Genomic DNA, 14155 nt, shown 5'->3' with positions numbered 1-14155 from the left:
AGGACGAAACCACGCGGACCGACGCGCGGGGGTGGGAGGGGAGGGGCCAGACCACAGTGTCCTCGAGAGTTCAGACCACAGATCGCTGTCGGCCTCCCTCCACGTGGTTTCTGTGTCCACGAGTCCAGAAACGACCGCATTCATGTGGACACAACTTCAAAGACACACGCCACGACGTTCACGAACCCTAACAGAATCTCAGAGGACACGAAGCACAAAGGTGAGGAAGTGACGGATGAGGACATCACCGTGTGCCGACGACAACGACGGCGGGGGGGATGAAGGCCGGCTGTCGGTGTGACGGCACAGAGAGAGTTCTCAGTCAGCAATGGCAGCCCTTTTCGGCCGACGCGGCCGCCAGCTCCTCCTCTTCGTCAGCCGGGTAGAGGACCTTGGCGGTGAGGCCGCTCTTCACGCCGTCCCACCCGTCGCGCGTCACAATCTCCCCCATCTTCATCAGCTCGTAGATGTCTCTGGTCAGCAGCTCAAAGGCGCGGTCCACGTTGCTGTTGCACTTGGCCGACGTCTCCACGTAGCGGATGCCCAGCTCGGCCGCCAGCTGCTCGGCCTCGTCCCGCGTCACCTTGCGGTCCTTGTTCAGGTCGCTCTTGTGGCCGATGAGGATGTAGACCATGTGGTGGGGCAGGATGTGCTCGCTCACCTCCTTGTGCCATTCCCTCACGTGCTCGAAGGTTTTGTGGTTGGTGAGGTCAAAGACGAGCAGCCCGCCAACGGAGTTACGGTAGTAGGAGGTCGTGATGGACCTGGAAGGAGGAGAGACGGCGTTAATGAAGATAACTTGTAAATGGAGCCACTGTCTAACTGTAATGGAAGGAAAAACAGACAAAAATGAGACAAAACTACCGCCATCTACCAATGATTGCAGTCAGTAGAGTCTCAGCTGCCGAGCAAACACAGGTTGCCAGTCATGTCTGAGCTACAATGGCGGAGAAAACGAAACCAAAAAGACCTCGGTATTTTGATTTTGAGTGTAGTAACCGTTTTTTGGCCACATTCTTACATATGGCGCCTTTCAGTCTGTATTAAAGTTAAAAGTAAGCTGTAATATCTCACTAAGAAGTTAAGTTAGATATTCTTCTAGTGCAAAACCTTTCTTTTAAGGGGAACAAAACAAGTACACTTTCCCAGAAACCTTCAGTTTTTGCAGAGTAAGAGGTTTTATTTTTAAGATTTTGGTTCAAGTCTCAACTCATCTGGACCACATTAATCCTCGAACCTGTGTCAAGTCAGTCCAAAATCAAGTCCTAAATCATTTAAGACAGGTCAAAGTCCAACCTCGTGTATAAAAACAATCCAAGTCACGTTTTTTTAGACTTGGATTGTCATATCATGTGACTAGGTCAACAAAACCTCTTAAGAATACATACTTCACTTTATCTCACAGTTAAACAGCATTTTCCAAATGGGAACTGGAGATTCTTCTGGAGCGGAATTAGTCAAGTTTCCCCAAACCAGGATCTTCAGGTCCTGGACTATGGGGACAGTTTCTCTTTAGGAACAGTAGACTATTTAAAACACACACACACACATACTGGCTCTACGTGTGTCTGTGATGATTACAACAAGAACAAACTGACTGCTTTATTCCACAAACACAGTCACACTTGTTGACTGCAGAGGTGAACGAGTGAAGTGAAGGAAAACACTGTCAGACGCTGGAGGAGATCTGAGAGACGATCCATGAAAGAGAAGAAGCAACAGATGAGAGAAGAAGAGAAAACACACATCTCTGTTTCTGTGTGTGTGCGCTTGTTCTTGTATTTATTACCTCTTTAGAACTGTTTCTGGACCAGTAGTCGTAGCTCATTTCTGAGGAACTATGGTTATGGTTGCGGTTCAGTTTAGGGGTGAATATGTACTTGTATGTACACTACCTCCTAGTAAGGCACAAACAATGTGTACAACAGGAAATGAGGACATTTTGTGAAAGTGAGGACAGTTTAGCTGATCCCTGTGTTCTGTCTCACCTTTTTTAAACGACTTTTTGAGACTCAGTTTTAGGGTTTGAATACAGTCTTGGTTAAAGATTAGGCATTTACTTTGCTGTCCAAGTATGTATTGGGTGTGTGTGTGTTGCATGTGTTACTCATGTTGTCACAAAAATCATGTCTCCATAATGTAAATTATTACATTTTAAGGTGAAAACATGTTTTGTAGTAGTTATGGTTAACGTCTCCCAAATATTTAATGTAAGTCACGGAGACCAGACTGAGTGTGTGTGTGTGTGTGTTGCCCTGGAGACAGTGACGAGCTGCTGTACCAGGGACTCAACCATCCATGTGTCCCAGATATGAGTCTTCCCATCATCTGTGAATGCATGGATGCAATGATTCGCCCCATTTCCACTCACATGGTTGGTGTGAGTGAAGACGGGGCGATTCATTGCAACCTCACACTGACCTCTTCATATTTATATTTATATTTATATCAGGAGGCGGCCATTTTGGAACACCATGTTTTTTTTACAGTAGCCCACAATGGACGAACTCAACATGTTCTGATGTTGACTGAAAGCTACAAAGGTGACGAGGTGAGGAATATTCAGCTGCGACATGACATTTTACACACTGTGCCTTTAATCCACCCGTAACTTAAAAGAAAAAGAAAAAAAGGGAGCGTTAGCATTTTAATCAATAATCAGTGTAGTTTTATTGTATTATTCATTGTAGTTCTATAAACATGTCATACATCTGTTACACCTCCCTCTTCTCCTGTCTCTCCCCCGCCTCTCCTCTGTCCCCCATTCTTCCTTTCACCCCAACCCGTCTAGGCAGATGGCCACACATCTTTGTGTGTGGTCTCTCTCTCTCTCTCCACTGATGCCTAGTGTTTGCTTATTGCGTGTAAAGTGTTGTGTTTATGTTGTGATTTGGCGCTACACAAATACAATTCAATTCTGCAAAACATTTATTTTCCAGGAGGAAAACGGCTCTAACAAGAACCCAGATTCAGACATAGACACCACCATCTCTCTGTATGTGTTGCCGTGGAGACTGTGGACTGTAGACTGCTGTGTGAGGGAATCAAAAAAGAAAATGGGGCCTAAATATGAGGAGGCTGCTCATCATCTGTGCATGGATGCAGTGATTCACGGTCACTCAGACCAGAATGTGTGTTTAACCATTTTATTCCCAATGTTTCCACTCCGTTACATCACAATGGAAGACGCAAAAGAATCAAATAACGCTTCGTTCTCTTATTATTTAATTACAATTACTGTCTGATATGTTCATATATATATATGTATATACATTTTTAAAGGTTCTTACCTGAAGCGCTCCTGGCCTGCCGTGTCCCAGAGCTGCAGCTTTATCTTCACCCCGGGCTCGATGTCGAGGGAGCGGGCGTAGAAATCCACGCCGACCGTGGGATCCGCCACATCACTGTAGATCCCGTCCGTGAAGCGCTTCAGCAGCGACGACTTCCCCACCGTGGAGTCCCCGAGCAGGATGATCCTGAACTGGTATTGCCACAAAATATCCATGGCATGACGAGCGGACGGGTTGTCAAAGCACTGTCTCCGTCTGTGTGTGTGTGTGTGTGTGTGTGTGTGTGTGTGTGTGTGTGTGTGAAACAAAGCCCTGTGTGGAGCTGTGTTTACATGGAGCTCGGTCTTCTTCTTCTACTGCTGCTCACGGAGCGACCGCAGCACTGGTCATGTGACTCCCTCACCTTTAGCTCCGCTCCTGTAAAACCCGCTGAATGAGTCGATTGTGCGTGAAGAAATGTTTGCAGGATAATCTGGATTTAAAGTCACACGGACACGCAGCTGAGGGTTTATTGTTACTGCTCTAATTGCTGCCGTTGTTGCGCACAGTCAGCCTTTTGTCTCGGTCGCGAGGCTCAGTCTGATTCTGTCATTTTTTAAATATAAGTACTGACGTGGAACTGCGATATTTATCAACTGTTTGCTAAAATACACGCACACACACATACAGAGAGAAAGAGAGAGAGGACGAGACAGGCTGCTGTCCGTGGTTCTGAAGTAGGACAACAGACACCCCACTTCCGGCTTTGGTCTCGCTCCATAATGTCATAATTGTGTCATTATACTCGCATAATCATGTATTTCCCGTAATTGTATTCGTCTATTTAAAAACTGTTGCATTAAAAAGTAAAAAAAAAAGTCTAAAAAGCCCAAAATACAACAGTTTCGTAAAAAAAGTTGTAACACTACATCTCCCATCATGCAAGTGGTGCGCGCGTGACCTACCCGGGCCAATCAGAGAGCAGCTGCTCGGAGCTAGCGTGTATAAAAACGGTCGGGAACCTTCTTCCGTCCTCTTCTTCTTCATCTTCTCCATGAGGCGTAAACCAGTCCAACATTTTGCAATGGTAAGACTTTGGAGAGTCATTTGTTCAGTTTACACTACAATTTTCTGCGCGCATGTTTTTTGTAATGCCTCACGTAACTTTGTAGACTGTACGTTTTAATTTTTGCTAGCTTATGAATAGTAACTGCGCTAGCATGACTAGCAAAAGTATCTGGTGTGGTCAGAAAGGCCCGGCCGCTACTTTCAACTTAGATCCTTTAATATTATATTACATTTATTTAATAACGTGAAACCATTTTACGTTTGCACATTAACTAATGCAGCTAGCGCCGTTCCTAGTTATTTGAAACTGGTTAGCAGTAGCTAACTTTATCCTCGCGTGGACCACGTGGTGTTTTTTTCACGATCTTCATTAGAACAGATTTTTCGTATATCAGTTGTCCGAGTGAACGCCTTTTGTTGCTTTTATGTTTTGTTGCGAAAGAGCAATTAAGGAAACGACGTAATACGGAAGTCATGTACAGCTCGCGTTTTGGGGAAATTCTTCTAAACTGTTTTAGGCAATCCCTAGTATAGACTGATCTGTAATTAAGGATATGATTAGATTTGTATATGACCCATGCTCAATTTAAAGGTTTTTTTTGTGATTGCTAACACCGTATAAATGTGTTGTTTTCCCTCCAGGTTGAACCAGTCATGGCTCCACCAAGCAGCTCCCAGTGTGGACGTCTGCATTCAAAACCGGTACGATAACTTTATTATAGTTCATGTTTTAGCACAAAAGGCTCCGATCGAAGCCGTTCATGCTCTCATGTAGCACTGACTGGTCAAACCGAAGCCGAGATGAAGACTTTCACCGACGGTCGCTGTTCAGTTTCAAAGTAACTGTTTCAGCAACATTTTGGGGAAGGACATCTGCTCTAATGTTTTAGTCAACTAAATCTGCAGTATATTTAGTCTAAAATGTAATCGATCTGTGTAATTTGAATGTTTTGCCATCACTTTTGTCTAAAGTTCACTGGTCAAATCATTCAACTAGTATACATTGTTTTAAAATGACTCACCTCTCTGCAGGTTTTCCTTTTTGGATGACCCCGAGAATCCAATGCAGAGGAGCGACATGACTTAAATGTAAGTTCCTGAGTCACGTTTTAACTCTAATTCTGGCTGTGATTACAAACTTGCCCTCACTGAAATAGGTCTGATTGAGACATTTAATGGAACTGAGCCACAACGAATACACATTAATTGAGTAGCAATGGTGTTTTAAAACTTAAACTGACAAGCTGGTGCTTTCTGTAGGTGACCATGATCGATAAACGAGTGACCAGATGAGGATGGCTCGTGTAAAGGTAAGATTATACTTTTGATTTGGATCTTTGATCTGGAGTTAAATTTACTGCATGTTATCCTAAGAACCTGGGGGTTAGGGTTATTCTGGCTGTGATGACAAACTTGCCCTCACTGAAATAGGTCTGATTGAGACATTTAATGGAACTGAGCCACCACAAATAAACATTTTAACCGAGTAGCAATGGTGTTTTCAACTGTAAACTGACAAGCTGGTGCTCTCTTTAGGTGACCATGACTGATAAACAAGTGACAAGATGAGGATGAGTCATGTAAAGGTAAGATTATTCTTTTGATTTGGATCTTTGGTCTGGAGTTCCAAGTTCCAGCATGCTATCCTAAGGACCTGGGCTTGTTCAGTAGTTCAAGGTTCTCCAAGTGCATGCAAGAGAACACAGGATGGTCTTTGGCTGTCGTGGCTCCTTGTGTCATCAGCAGTCACTCAACTGTCCTACATGCACATCCTGTCAGGGTTATGATTCTAATGGGCTTTACTTTATTTCCAGGTGTTACTCTGACTCATGAGGTGAAGTTATTCAGGCTGTTTGGGCTCCATGATGCCTTCCTGGTTTTAAAGGTATGTGAAGTGTATTTATCCAATGGCTGTAAATTGCTCTGATCTATGATGATCACTAAACACAATATGTGGACTGTTGGATGAAGCTTGCGGATATGGGACTGAGATCAGGCAAAGATTCTCCAGACAGTTTCAGGACCTTAAACTGCTTATTAACATTTTTGTTTTGTCTTCAGGTATGAGGATTTGTTGGACCACAGGAAGTCTGGACCTGCTGCAGGCCCTGGAAGAAGAAACCTGTAGACTGTCGTGTAAATGATTTGTGGAAAGATGGAACAATAAAGAGTTTAAAACATGAATACATTTTTATTGATATTTGTACATTGTTGAAGCTTTGAAAGGTTGTCAATCAAATACCTGAACATAAGGCCACAGTAGTAAATGACATGCTAGTTTCATAAGTTAATGTTTGCTTCTAAAACAGACTATGCAATAGCTCAGGTTTTTTTGTGTGGTGTAATAGTATACTTTTGATATCTTGGCCACTAATGAGGATACTTGGCTTTCAGCATTGAAACCTGTTATCAAACGAGCTGCTTAATCGGTAAAACAGAATGGAAGCGACGGCTGCAACTCTACAAGCTCTGATTTCCATCTTTAATGTGTTAGTAATTCTGTTTTGCCCTGTGCAACAAGTAAATACAACTGGATTACTTTTGTTTAGACAAAACACTTGAACATTTCATGGTTTAGTTGTGTTGTGAGCTAACATGCAGATTTTTGTCTACAGGCTTTGGTGCAGGAAGATGAGCAGTTGACAAATGTTAGCTGCTTCTAGTTGGAAAAGGTTGAGGGGAAAGCAGTAACTCTTCAGAAATCCCAGGCTTAAGCAGATGTAGATTTGTCAGTGGAGATGTTTATGGCAGCGCGCAGTCACATTCTCAGTGAGTGTCCATGTCAAGAGCCTGTTCTTTCCAGTGCCTCGTACAACCGCACTTAAAGTTACAAGTGAACAGAGATGGGAGTGAGTTGAGGTCATTCGTTAGAGATGGAGGGCAACTTCAGCTCTGATATCTCAGAGTCTGGGGTGCTGCTGCCACTGCGATCACTGTACGTGTCCCTGTAAACGAGAGTTTTTGTTTTTAATAACCGGAGATGTTGATCTGGTTTTATAAGTCAGGGTATGGTGTTGTGGTTACCGTGGAGACAGACGACAACCCTTCTGTAGGTAGCCCTGAAGCTTCCCGGCAGCAGCCAGCAGCAAACCGAGGTACGGTGGTGACGGTTTGATGGGGCGGGAGGTGAACTCTGGATGATACTGCACGCCTACGAAATATGGATGATCTGGAAAGAGACAGGATGTTTTAAAAAAATGCATCAATGACTGACGTGGAATTCTGCGAGTTGTGACTAAAACGTTAACAAAAATGTATTTACCGTCCAGTTCGATGACCTCCATTCGTTCTCCTTCCACGTCTTGACCTACAAAGCGGAAGCCCTTGTTCTCAAAGTGAGACTTGAGCTCGGGATTGACCTGCACAAGAGGACAAGGTTTCAAAAATGCAGACGAGTAGACGTTGACTGATGTGCATTTTTCTACGACCGATTTTTAGAAATCAGGGCAGCTGACAGCAGATGACCACGTTTACCAGATTTATCTTTGAGTGCTATTGTGTTAATAATTAAAAAAGCACTCACATTAGTCAGTTTCTAAAGTGGGAATTTTTCTTTCTTTCTTTGCTCATAAACATTGAAACTGAACAATTGAAGTTTGACATTTGTTGGACTGAACAATTAAAACGAATAATAAAACCGCTTAAGTTCAGTAACCAATTTAAGAAGAACGTACCTCAAAGCGATGTCTGTGTCTTTCATCCACATATTCTACATCTCCATAAAGTTTGCCTGCAACAAAGAACAATTGTGAGATTTATCGAGTATATTTTTACTGCTTAAAACAAGTTCTCTCATCTTTGTCTATAATATATATTGATATATTCCCCAGGTGTAACTCTGCACATGAATGATTTGTAGAGAGTGAATGTCTTACGCAGTATGCTGGTGTTCTTGAACATGGTTCGCCTCTTGCCGAGTCTCATTGTGCCGCCCATTTGACCCGGGTTGTGTTCTGGCATGTCGATCACCTGCAGGAGGTCGAGTCTGGACTTTAGTTCTCTCCTCAGGTGAAATGACAACTGAGACTGATCGTGTATTTCTTTTTTTTAAAAACTCACCACAGGATGCGTCGATTCTGGGTCAAACTCTGTTGAGTTGGCATCTAAGTGCACAACAGGCAAGGACGTCATTAGTTGCATGGTAAACGGAGAGGACAGCATTAAACATTAAAGAAAAACACAAGAGTGAACCCCTGCGTTGTAAAACAAGAGCCTTACCTTTCCAGCCGAGCTCGTTTCTGGCAAATTCACATACGGCCAACTGCATCCCGAGACACACGCCTGCAGAAACACAGTGTGTTTAAGGGTTTTTCACTTTACCCCACGTCAACACAGCAAATGTGTACAGTTTTCAGTGGCAGCTACCTAGGAAAGGTTTCTTCTGTTTTCTCGCCCAGTTGATGGCGTGAATCTTTCCTTCAGTTCCTCGGACGCCAAATCCTCCAGGAACCAGGATTCCACTGAGGAGAGAAGAAGAAAACAAACAAACAGTGGATGAAACTACAACTTGTCGTGGTCATGCTGTGTTTGTTCACTGTATCGATGAAGACTCAGGACTCACTCGGCACCGCAGAGCTTCTGCCACGCCTCGTGGTATTTCACAGGTTCATCCTGAAGAGTGCTGGGCTCCAAATACGCTGAGTCTATGTACTGAGGAGAGGAGACATCACAGCTTTAACCAGGCCAAGAAATTTAAAGTGGAATGTTCTCAGCATTAATACAACTCAACAGTGTGTTTGTACCTTGACCTCCAGTTTGTGACTGATGCCCAAGGCCGAGTGTTCCAGCGCTTTGATAACTGACGCGTAAGAGTCCGAGAACTTGGTGTACTTCCCCACCAGAGCTATGGAGCACTGCTCCAGCAGCCTGTCTGACCTGTGATGACGACAGACAGTGCATTATATTAGTTCACCACCAACAAACAATCAAACAAACACCTGCCTTATGTAACACTGTGGGAAAACAGCAGCAGAGCGGACGATTTCAGCTTCATTTAGTTCACCGTTTGTTCCACTTTAAAGCAGAAATTTACACTCGTTTTTTGTCTTGAACTGAACTTTGTCATGGTGGTGTTTGTACATGAGGATGAGAAGAGGATAAGACTCAAGAGATGAGATCAGGCTGAGGAGAGGATGAGAATTGGATGACACTAAAGGGAAAAGAAAGACTTGGACAGGCTTATTCCAGAAGATGGCAGTAATGCAACATCGTGGATGTAAGCTGCATTAAAGCCCGGTAGATGAAAAAGAAAAACAAACGTGCCACAGTTCCAACCAAACACTGACTGACGGCATATTATCCAATCAAGATTGCTTGACAGATGTGCAACAGGCCACACTGGGGGAAAACACTGACGAAATCAAGTTGCTGGACTGGATAATGACTGTTGTTGTGTGCTGTTGGCAGAAGCATTTTCTGCTGCCCCACCTGTCAGACATCTCCTTCCATTTGGTCAGCATCTTCCTGGGCCTGGTCTCTATGGGCATGTTCAGCCTCCTGCTCAGATAAGTCACCACGCCCTGCTCCTCCAGCAGCAACGGCACTCTGTAGATGGACGACACGTCCTGCACACAGATGACCTGCGACACGACGGGACAGTGAGTGAGGGGCTCCTCGTCAGAGGTCACATGTGTTTACTGTCAGTGATATATACCTGTTGAGGTTCTACGTGGCAGAACATTGAGATCTTTTCTTTGACGGAGTTCTCCAGAGCGGTGGAACAGCGACACATGATCTGTCGGCAAAGAAAGACCGAGTCATTTTACGATGTTTGCAGCGTGTCGATCTTAGAGAAGCGGCTTCAAGAAACGTGTACAAAACATAGCGAACAGCCACTGACTCACCAGATCAGGTGACAAGCCCAGTCCTCTCAGCTCTCTGACGCTGTTCTGGGTCGGTTTAGTCTTTTGCTCTCCTGTTGCGCTCGGCTGGACACAACAACAGAGCGTTAATGTACAAGTTAAACTGGCTAAAAACAACAGGCTAACCTTACATCTATACATCAGCAAGAGTCCACTACGTAAAATCTGCTCCCAAGCTAACACGTTTTAGGCATGTTTTTAAATCAGAATAGTATGGACGAAGCGTATATTTACCCTCAGATTAAAACCAGCAAGGTGTTAAATCGTCACTCTCTTACCTGTGGTATGAGACTGACGTGAATGTTGCAGAAATTCTCCCTCTTCACTTTAAACTGGAACTGCCTGAAGGCCTCGATGAAAGGCATGCTCTCTATGTCTCCCACTGTGCCTCCCAGCTGCAAACACAGACATACATTATCAGTGACACTGTTGGCAGCCTCGGTGTCATCTTTTTTATTATCAGAAAATCTGATAACAATCAGCTGGACATTATTACCTCTATTACACAAACTTGAGGTTGCAAACCGTCGTCGTCCACTGGTACCATGGCCTGTTTCACCACCCACTCCTGGATGGCATCTGTGATGTGTGGCACCACTGGAATGACAAAGGATATATTATTCTGTGTCCACTTGTGTCCAGTGATCCCTTCTTTCAGACACGGGCAGCAGATGTTTACCTTGCACTGTTTTGCCCAGGTAGTCTCCTCGTCTCTCTTTGTTGATAACAGACTGATAGATCTTGCCAGTGGTCAGGTTGTTGTCTTTTGTCAGCCGGATGTCGAGGAAGCGCTCGTAGTTCCCCAGATCCAAGTCGACCTCACCCCCGTCGTCCAGCACAAACACTTCGCCTGCAGGTGTGCATCACATACATGTGTATATTTAATTGATAGTTGAGGTTTTAAATTAGGTTTTATGGGGCTTCAACACACCACGTGAGCCTTTACTAACACTGAGAAAAAACCCCCCACATGTTTAAGATTCCTAAGAAACCTGTTTTTCATCCTGTCCCCACTTGCATGTATCAACGTGTCAGCGTACTTCAACACACCCTTAACTGTAACATATATTATAAGATGAGATGTCGTACCGTGCTCATATGGTGAAAATGTCCCCGCGTCGATGTTGATATAAGGGTCGATCTTGATGGCGGTCACGTGTAAGCCACATGACTTCAGGATTGTGCCCACGCTGCTGGCGATGATTCCTTTACCGATGCCTGAGATGACGCCTCCAGTTACAAGGATGTACTTCATCATAGTGCTCTGGTATCTGGAAGATCAATGTCTTTAATTAAACAGTGGACACGATGTAAGAGGAAAGTTAGGGGGAGGAAAAAAACATCCAACATCATTGTTCTCTGGGAACTTTGCCCTCAAGCTGTGTTCATGTTCACGTTTAAATAAAAACAGCATAATACACAGATAGTCAATCAAGTTTAAAAACTGAAAAACCAACCAGTTTACAGAGATACATTATCCTAAATAATGGCTATTCACAATATTATCGTAATACCTAAACTACTGTTTGTGAGGAACAAACATGTCTTACATCACAGCTAAAAGACAAGTTAAACAAGATAATTATAACCGCTTTGTGGGACATTAAATATAGTCAAGAATCATGGAAATCATGCGTTGTTTCATCTTTACTCACAGAATTAAACAAAATGAACCTTATATTTTGTATTGGGTGACATTTACCTGTGGTGTGTATTTTGTATTTAGAACAAAATATATTTTTGATAGAATCATAATAGCTAAATTATTATTTATACATTATGTTATTATGTGAAAGTTGGGAAACATTTACAGTAAATTGCAATTTTTTGCTGCAATTTCCCGAAAAACATTGGCTCCACTTACACGTTTCTGTCCTAAAATGTGGACGTAACACGTGTTGCTAAGGTAACGCAATCAAACAAACAAGTTGCTAAAGACGGCGGCTGAATGAACAACATTGACCCTTGTTAGATCAAATACGTACTCAAAGATGAAAGCACAACATATTAAATTTCCAGCCACAACACAGAGCGCGGCACATTCACGGCGTTCGATAAATACAACGTTGCGGCCCGCGCGGGTGGGCAATCACAAAATTCGCTCACGAATCTGCCAGAAGAAAATACAGCCGTGTTTTACTTAAGCGTCTTAATCAAACACAATTAAAGAGCGGGATATAAAAGGGGCAATTCATCAACCACCACCAATCTAAGACGAGAAGAAGAAACCACCGCCCACCGGGATTGCCACCGTCAGCTAAGTGAACGACACCGAGAGGTAAAAACCGCGAGCGCATGTAGCACTCGGCTAACGACTAGCTGGGTCACCGTTTTCGGCTACAAGCTATTGTTGCCATAAGTCTGTAAATATAGCCGGATAACGGTAAAACACACAGTATGGACGAACATGTGGTGCTTAAGGCGACTGTCTTCAAAAACAACCACAGCGTAGCTAAAGGCTTTAACGCTCCACTTGTCATCACCGACTCAAGGCAAGCTAGCAGACCAGCATGTGTCCACATTGGTTTCAAAATAAAAGCAAACGTAGCTGCCTGCTCGGTTAAACGTGACAATTATTGCACCGTATTTTAGAAACCGATGTGTTAACACAATAATAGTCTGACTTATAATGGCTGGTAATAACCAATCATTACATTGTAGTAGCGCGTGTTGTGTTCACGTTCGATTCCTAACCGGAAGTTTAACTTACTTTACAGCATCTTTTAGCCCGTAACTTCGGTGTTCGCTTACTAGCTTAAGCATCAAATTTCAAACTCACCAACAAAAACAGTATTCGACCAGAGCCTTCAGAACAAACCGCGAACGACGGAAACGACCCACGAGGTTGTTGTTGTTCTTTAAACAGCAGCGCTGCTCTACAGTGTTTCACTACAAACACATGGACCCACGCGTTAGCTCCACACGTGTAAGAACCACGATATCGTTCATCCACTCAACACTATGCTGCCTTCAGGGACGCCTCGGACACTTGGGTTTTGTTATCACGAATCATTAGGTCTATGCTTGTGGGAAGAACAATGCTTTTATTGATCTCTATCACTCTATCATGTTTGTGGTTTTATGTTTTGATTTTAAAATGATACTTTAAGGTGAAACCCATTCACCAACTTGTTAAAATCACGTCACATCAGCATATTTATATAAAAATGTATTAAGTCACACTTTAACACGCAAAACCATACTATTCTGAGATACTAAGTCATAATTATGAGAAACTAGGTCGTAATTGCTAAGTCATAATTTCGAAATAGCCCTAATATCTAATTACTGTGACATATCATCTCATACTTATGGGATATTATAAGGGTATAACTAATACTCATCTATCTATTATATTATTTTTTTAATTCTTGCCTATATTCCTTACAATTCCTCACATGCGCTGTTGTTTTCTTTGGAAGTTAATTATAAAGAGCTCCTGAAGGCAACACAGTTTATTGCACACACATATCAAACAGCAGGGGGCGCTCGTGTTTTACGTTTGCAAGCTCATGGCGACGATAAAAAAAGGGACATCTTTTCCTCATGGAGACAAACCTTTAGGCAGCAGCTGATAAAGGACAAACCCATGTTAGTCTAGTTTAGTTTTACAGTTTGTTCAAGGCTTCTCTCTCTCCCCCCAGCAGCAGATTATTCTATTTAACCCTGAGTCTGTTGTATATTATACATAATAAAGACATGGGCAGAATACACTCAAAGGATCGTTCTTGTTTTTGTGAATTAATTAAATTAGTTCACAGTCAGCGCTGACTCTGCTGTTGTGACTGCATTATTAATCCTTTATTCAGAATTACTACAGTGACAGGAATATATACGAACTGTAGCAACTGAAGTGGGTTTGTTTTTATCTCACTGTTTTGACAGGAGACTGAAGTGTGTTAAACGCTGCACCAAAGCCCATCGGCAAATTTTTATTTTGTTAGATAAAAACAAACA

At 43.1% G+C, this 14155-nt stretch overlaps 2 protein-coding genes and 1 long non-coding RNA gene across 3 annotated transcripts; 1 reads left to right on the top strand and 2 right to left on the bottom strand.

The window, feature by feature from the left end:
* Positions 1–322: 322 nt before the first annotated feature.
* On the bottom strand, positions 323–3505 carry rab42a (RAB42, member RAS oncogene family a; the record flags this gene model as incomplete). The annotated part of the gene is made up of 2 exons (XM_083899942.1): positions 323–764; positions 3291–3505. The coding sequence occupies 2 exons, from the start codon at positions 3503–3505 to the stop codon at positions 323–325; spliced, it is 657 nt and encodes a 218-aa protein (XP_083756068.1).
* An 811-nt stretch (positions 3506–4316) lies between these two features.
* On the top strand, positions 4317–6521 carry LOC310936190. Its single transcript, XR_014592999.1, has 7 exons — positions 4317–4356; positions 4980–5039; positions 5370–5426; positions 5598–5647; positions 5874–5923; positions 6152–6222; positions 6399–6521. It is a non-coding gene; the product is annotated as an uncharacterized lncRNA (long non-coding RNA).
* Positions 6522–6595: 74 nt separating this feature from the next.
* On the bottom strand, positions 6596–13119 carry ctps1a (CTP synthase 1a). Its single transcript, XM_083900214.1, has 18 exons — positions 12978–13119; positions 11288–11469; positions 10878–11048; positions 10695–10795; positions 10477–10593; positions 10181–10264; positions 9991–10071; positions 9765–9916; positions 9080–9212; positions 8899–8987; positions 8703–8797; positions 8556–8618; positions 8397–8440; positions 8213–8306; positions 8012–8067; positions 7600–7696; positions 7362–7506; positions 6596–7282 (listed from the first exon to the last, which is right to left on the bottom strand). Exons 2-18 carry the CDS (start codon positions 11454–11456, stop codon positions 7198–7200), a joined length of 1776 nt encoding a protein of 591 aa, XP_083756340.1. The 5' UTR covers positions 11457–11469; positions 12978–13119; the 3' UTR covers positions 6596–7197.
* Positions 13120–14155: the final 1036 nt, after the last annotated feature.

The sequence above is a fragment of the Microchirus variegatus genome, assembly GCF_963457635.1.
Source record: "Microchirus variegatus genome assembly, chromosome: 13".
Taxonomy (NCBI): domain Eukaryota; kingdom Metazoa; phylum Chordata; class Actinopteri; order Pleuronectiformes; family Soleidae; genus Microchirus; species Microchirus variegatus.
The sequence above is the reverse complement of the archived record's forward strand: the minus strand, read 5'-3'. Positions and strand labels throughout refer to the sequence as shown.

Coding starts and splice junctions, on each gene's coding strand:
- ctps1a (XM_083900214.1), bottom strand. CDS start 11,456: ATGATGAAGTACATCCTTGTAACTGGAGGCGTCATCTCAGGCATCGGT. Junction 8,798..8,898: donor CAGAAGCTCTGCGGTGCCGA/GTGAGTCCTGAG, acceptor TTCTCTCCTCAG/TGGAATCCTGGTTCCTGGAG. Junction 7,697..8,011: donor GACACAGACATCGCTTTGAG/GTACGTTCTTCT, acceptor CCTCTTGTGCAG/GTCAATCCCGAGCTCAAGTC.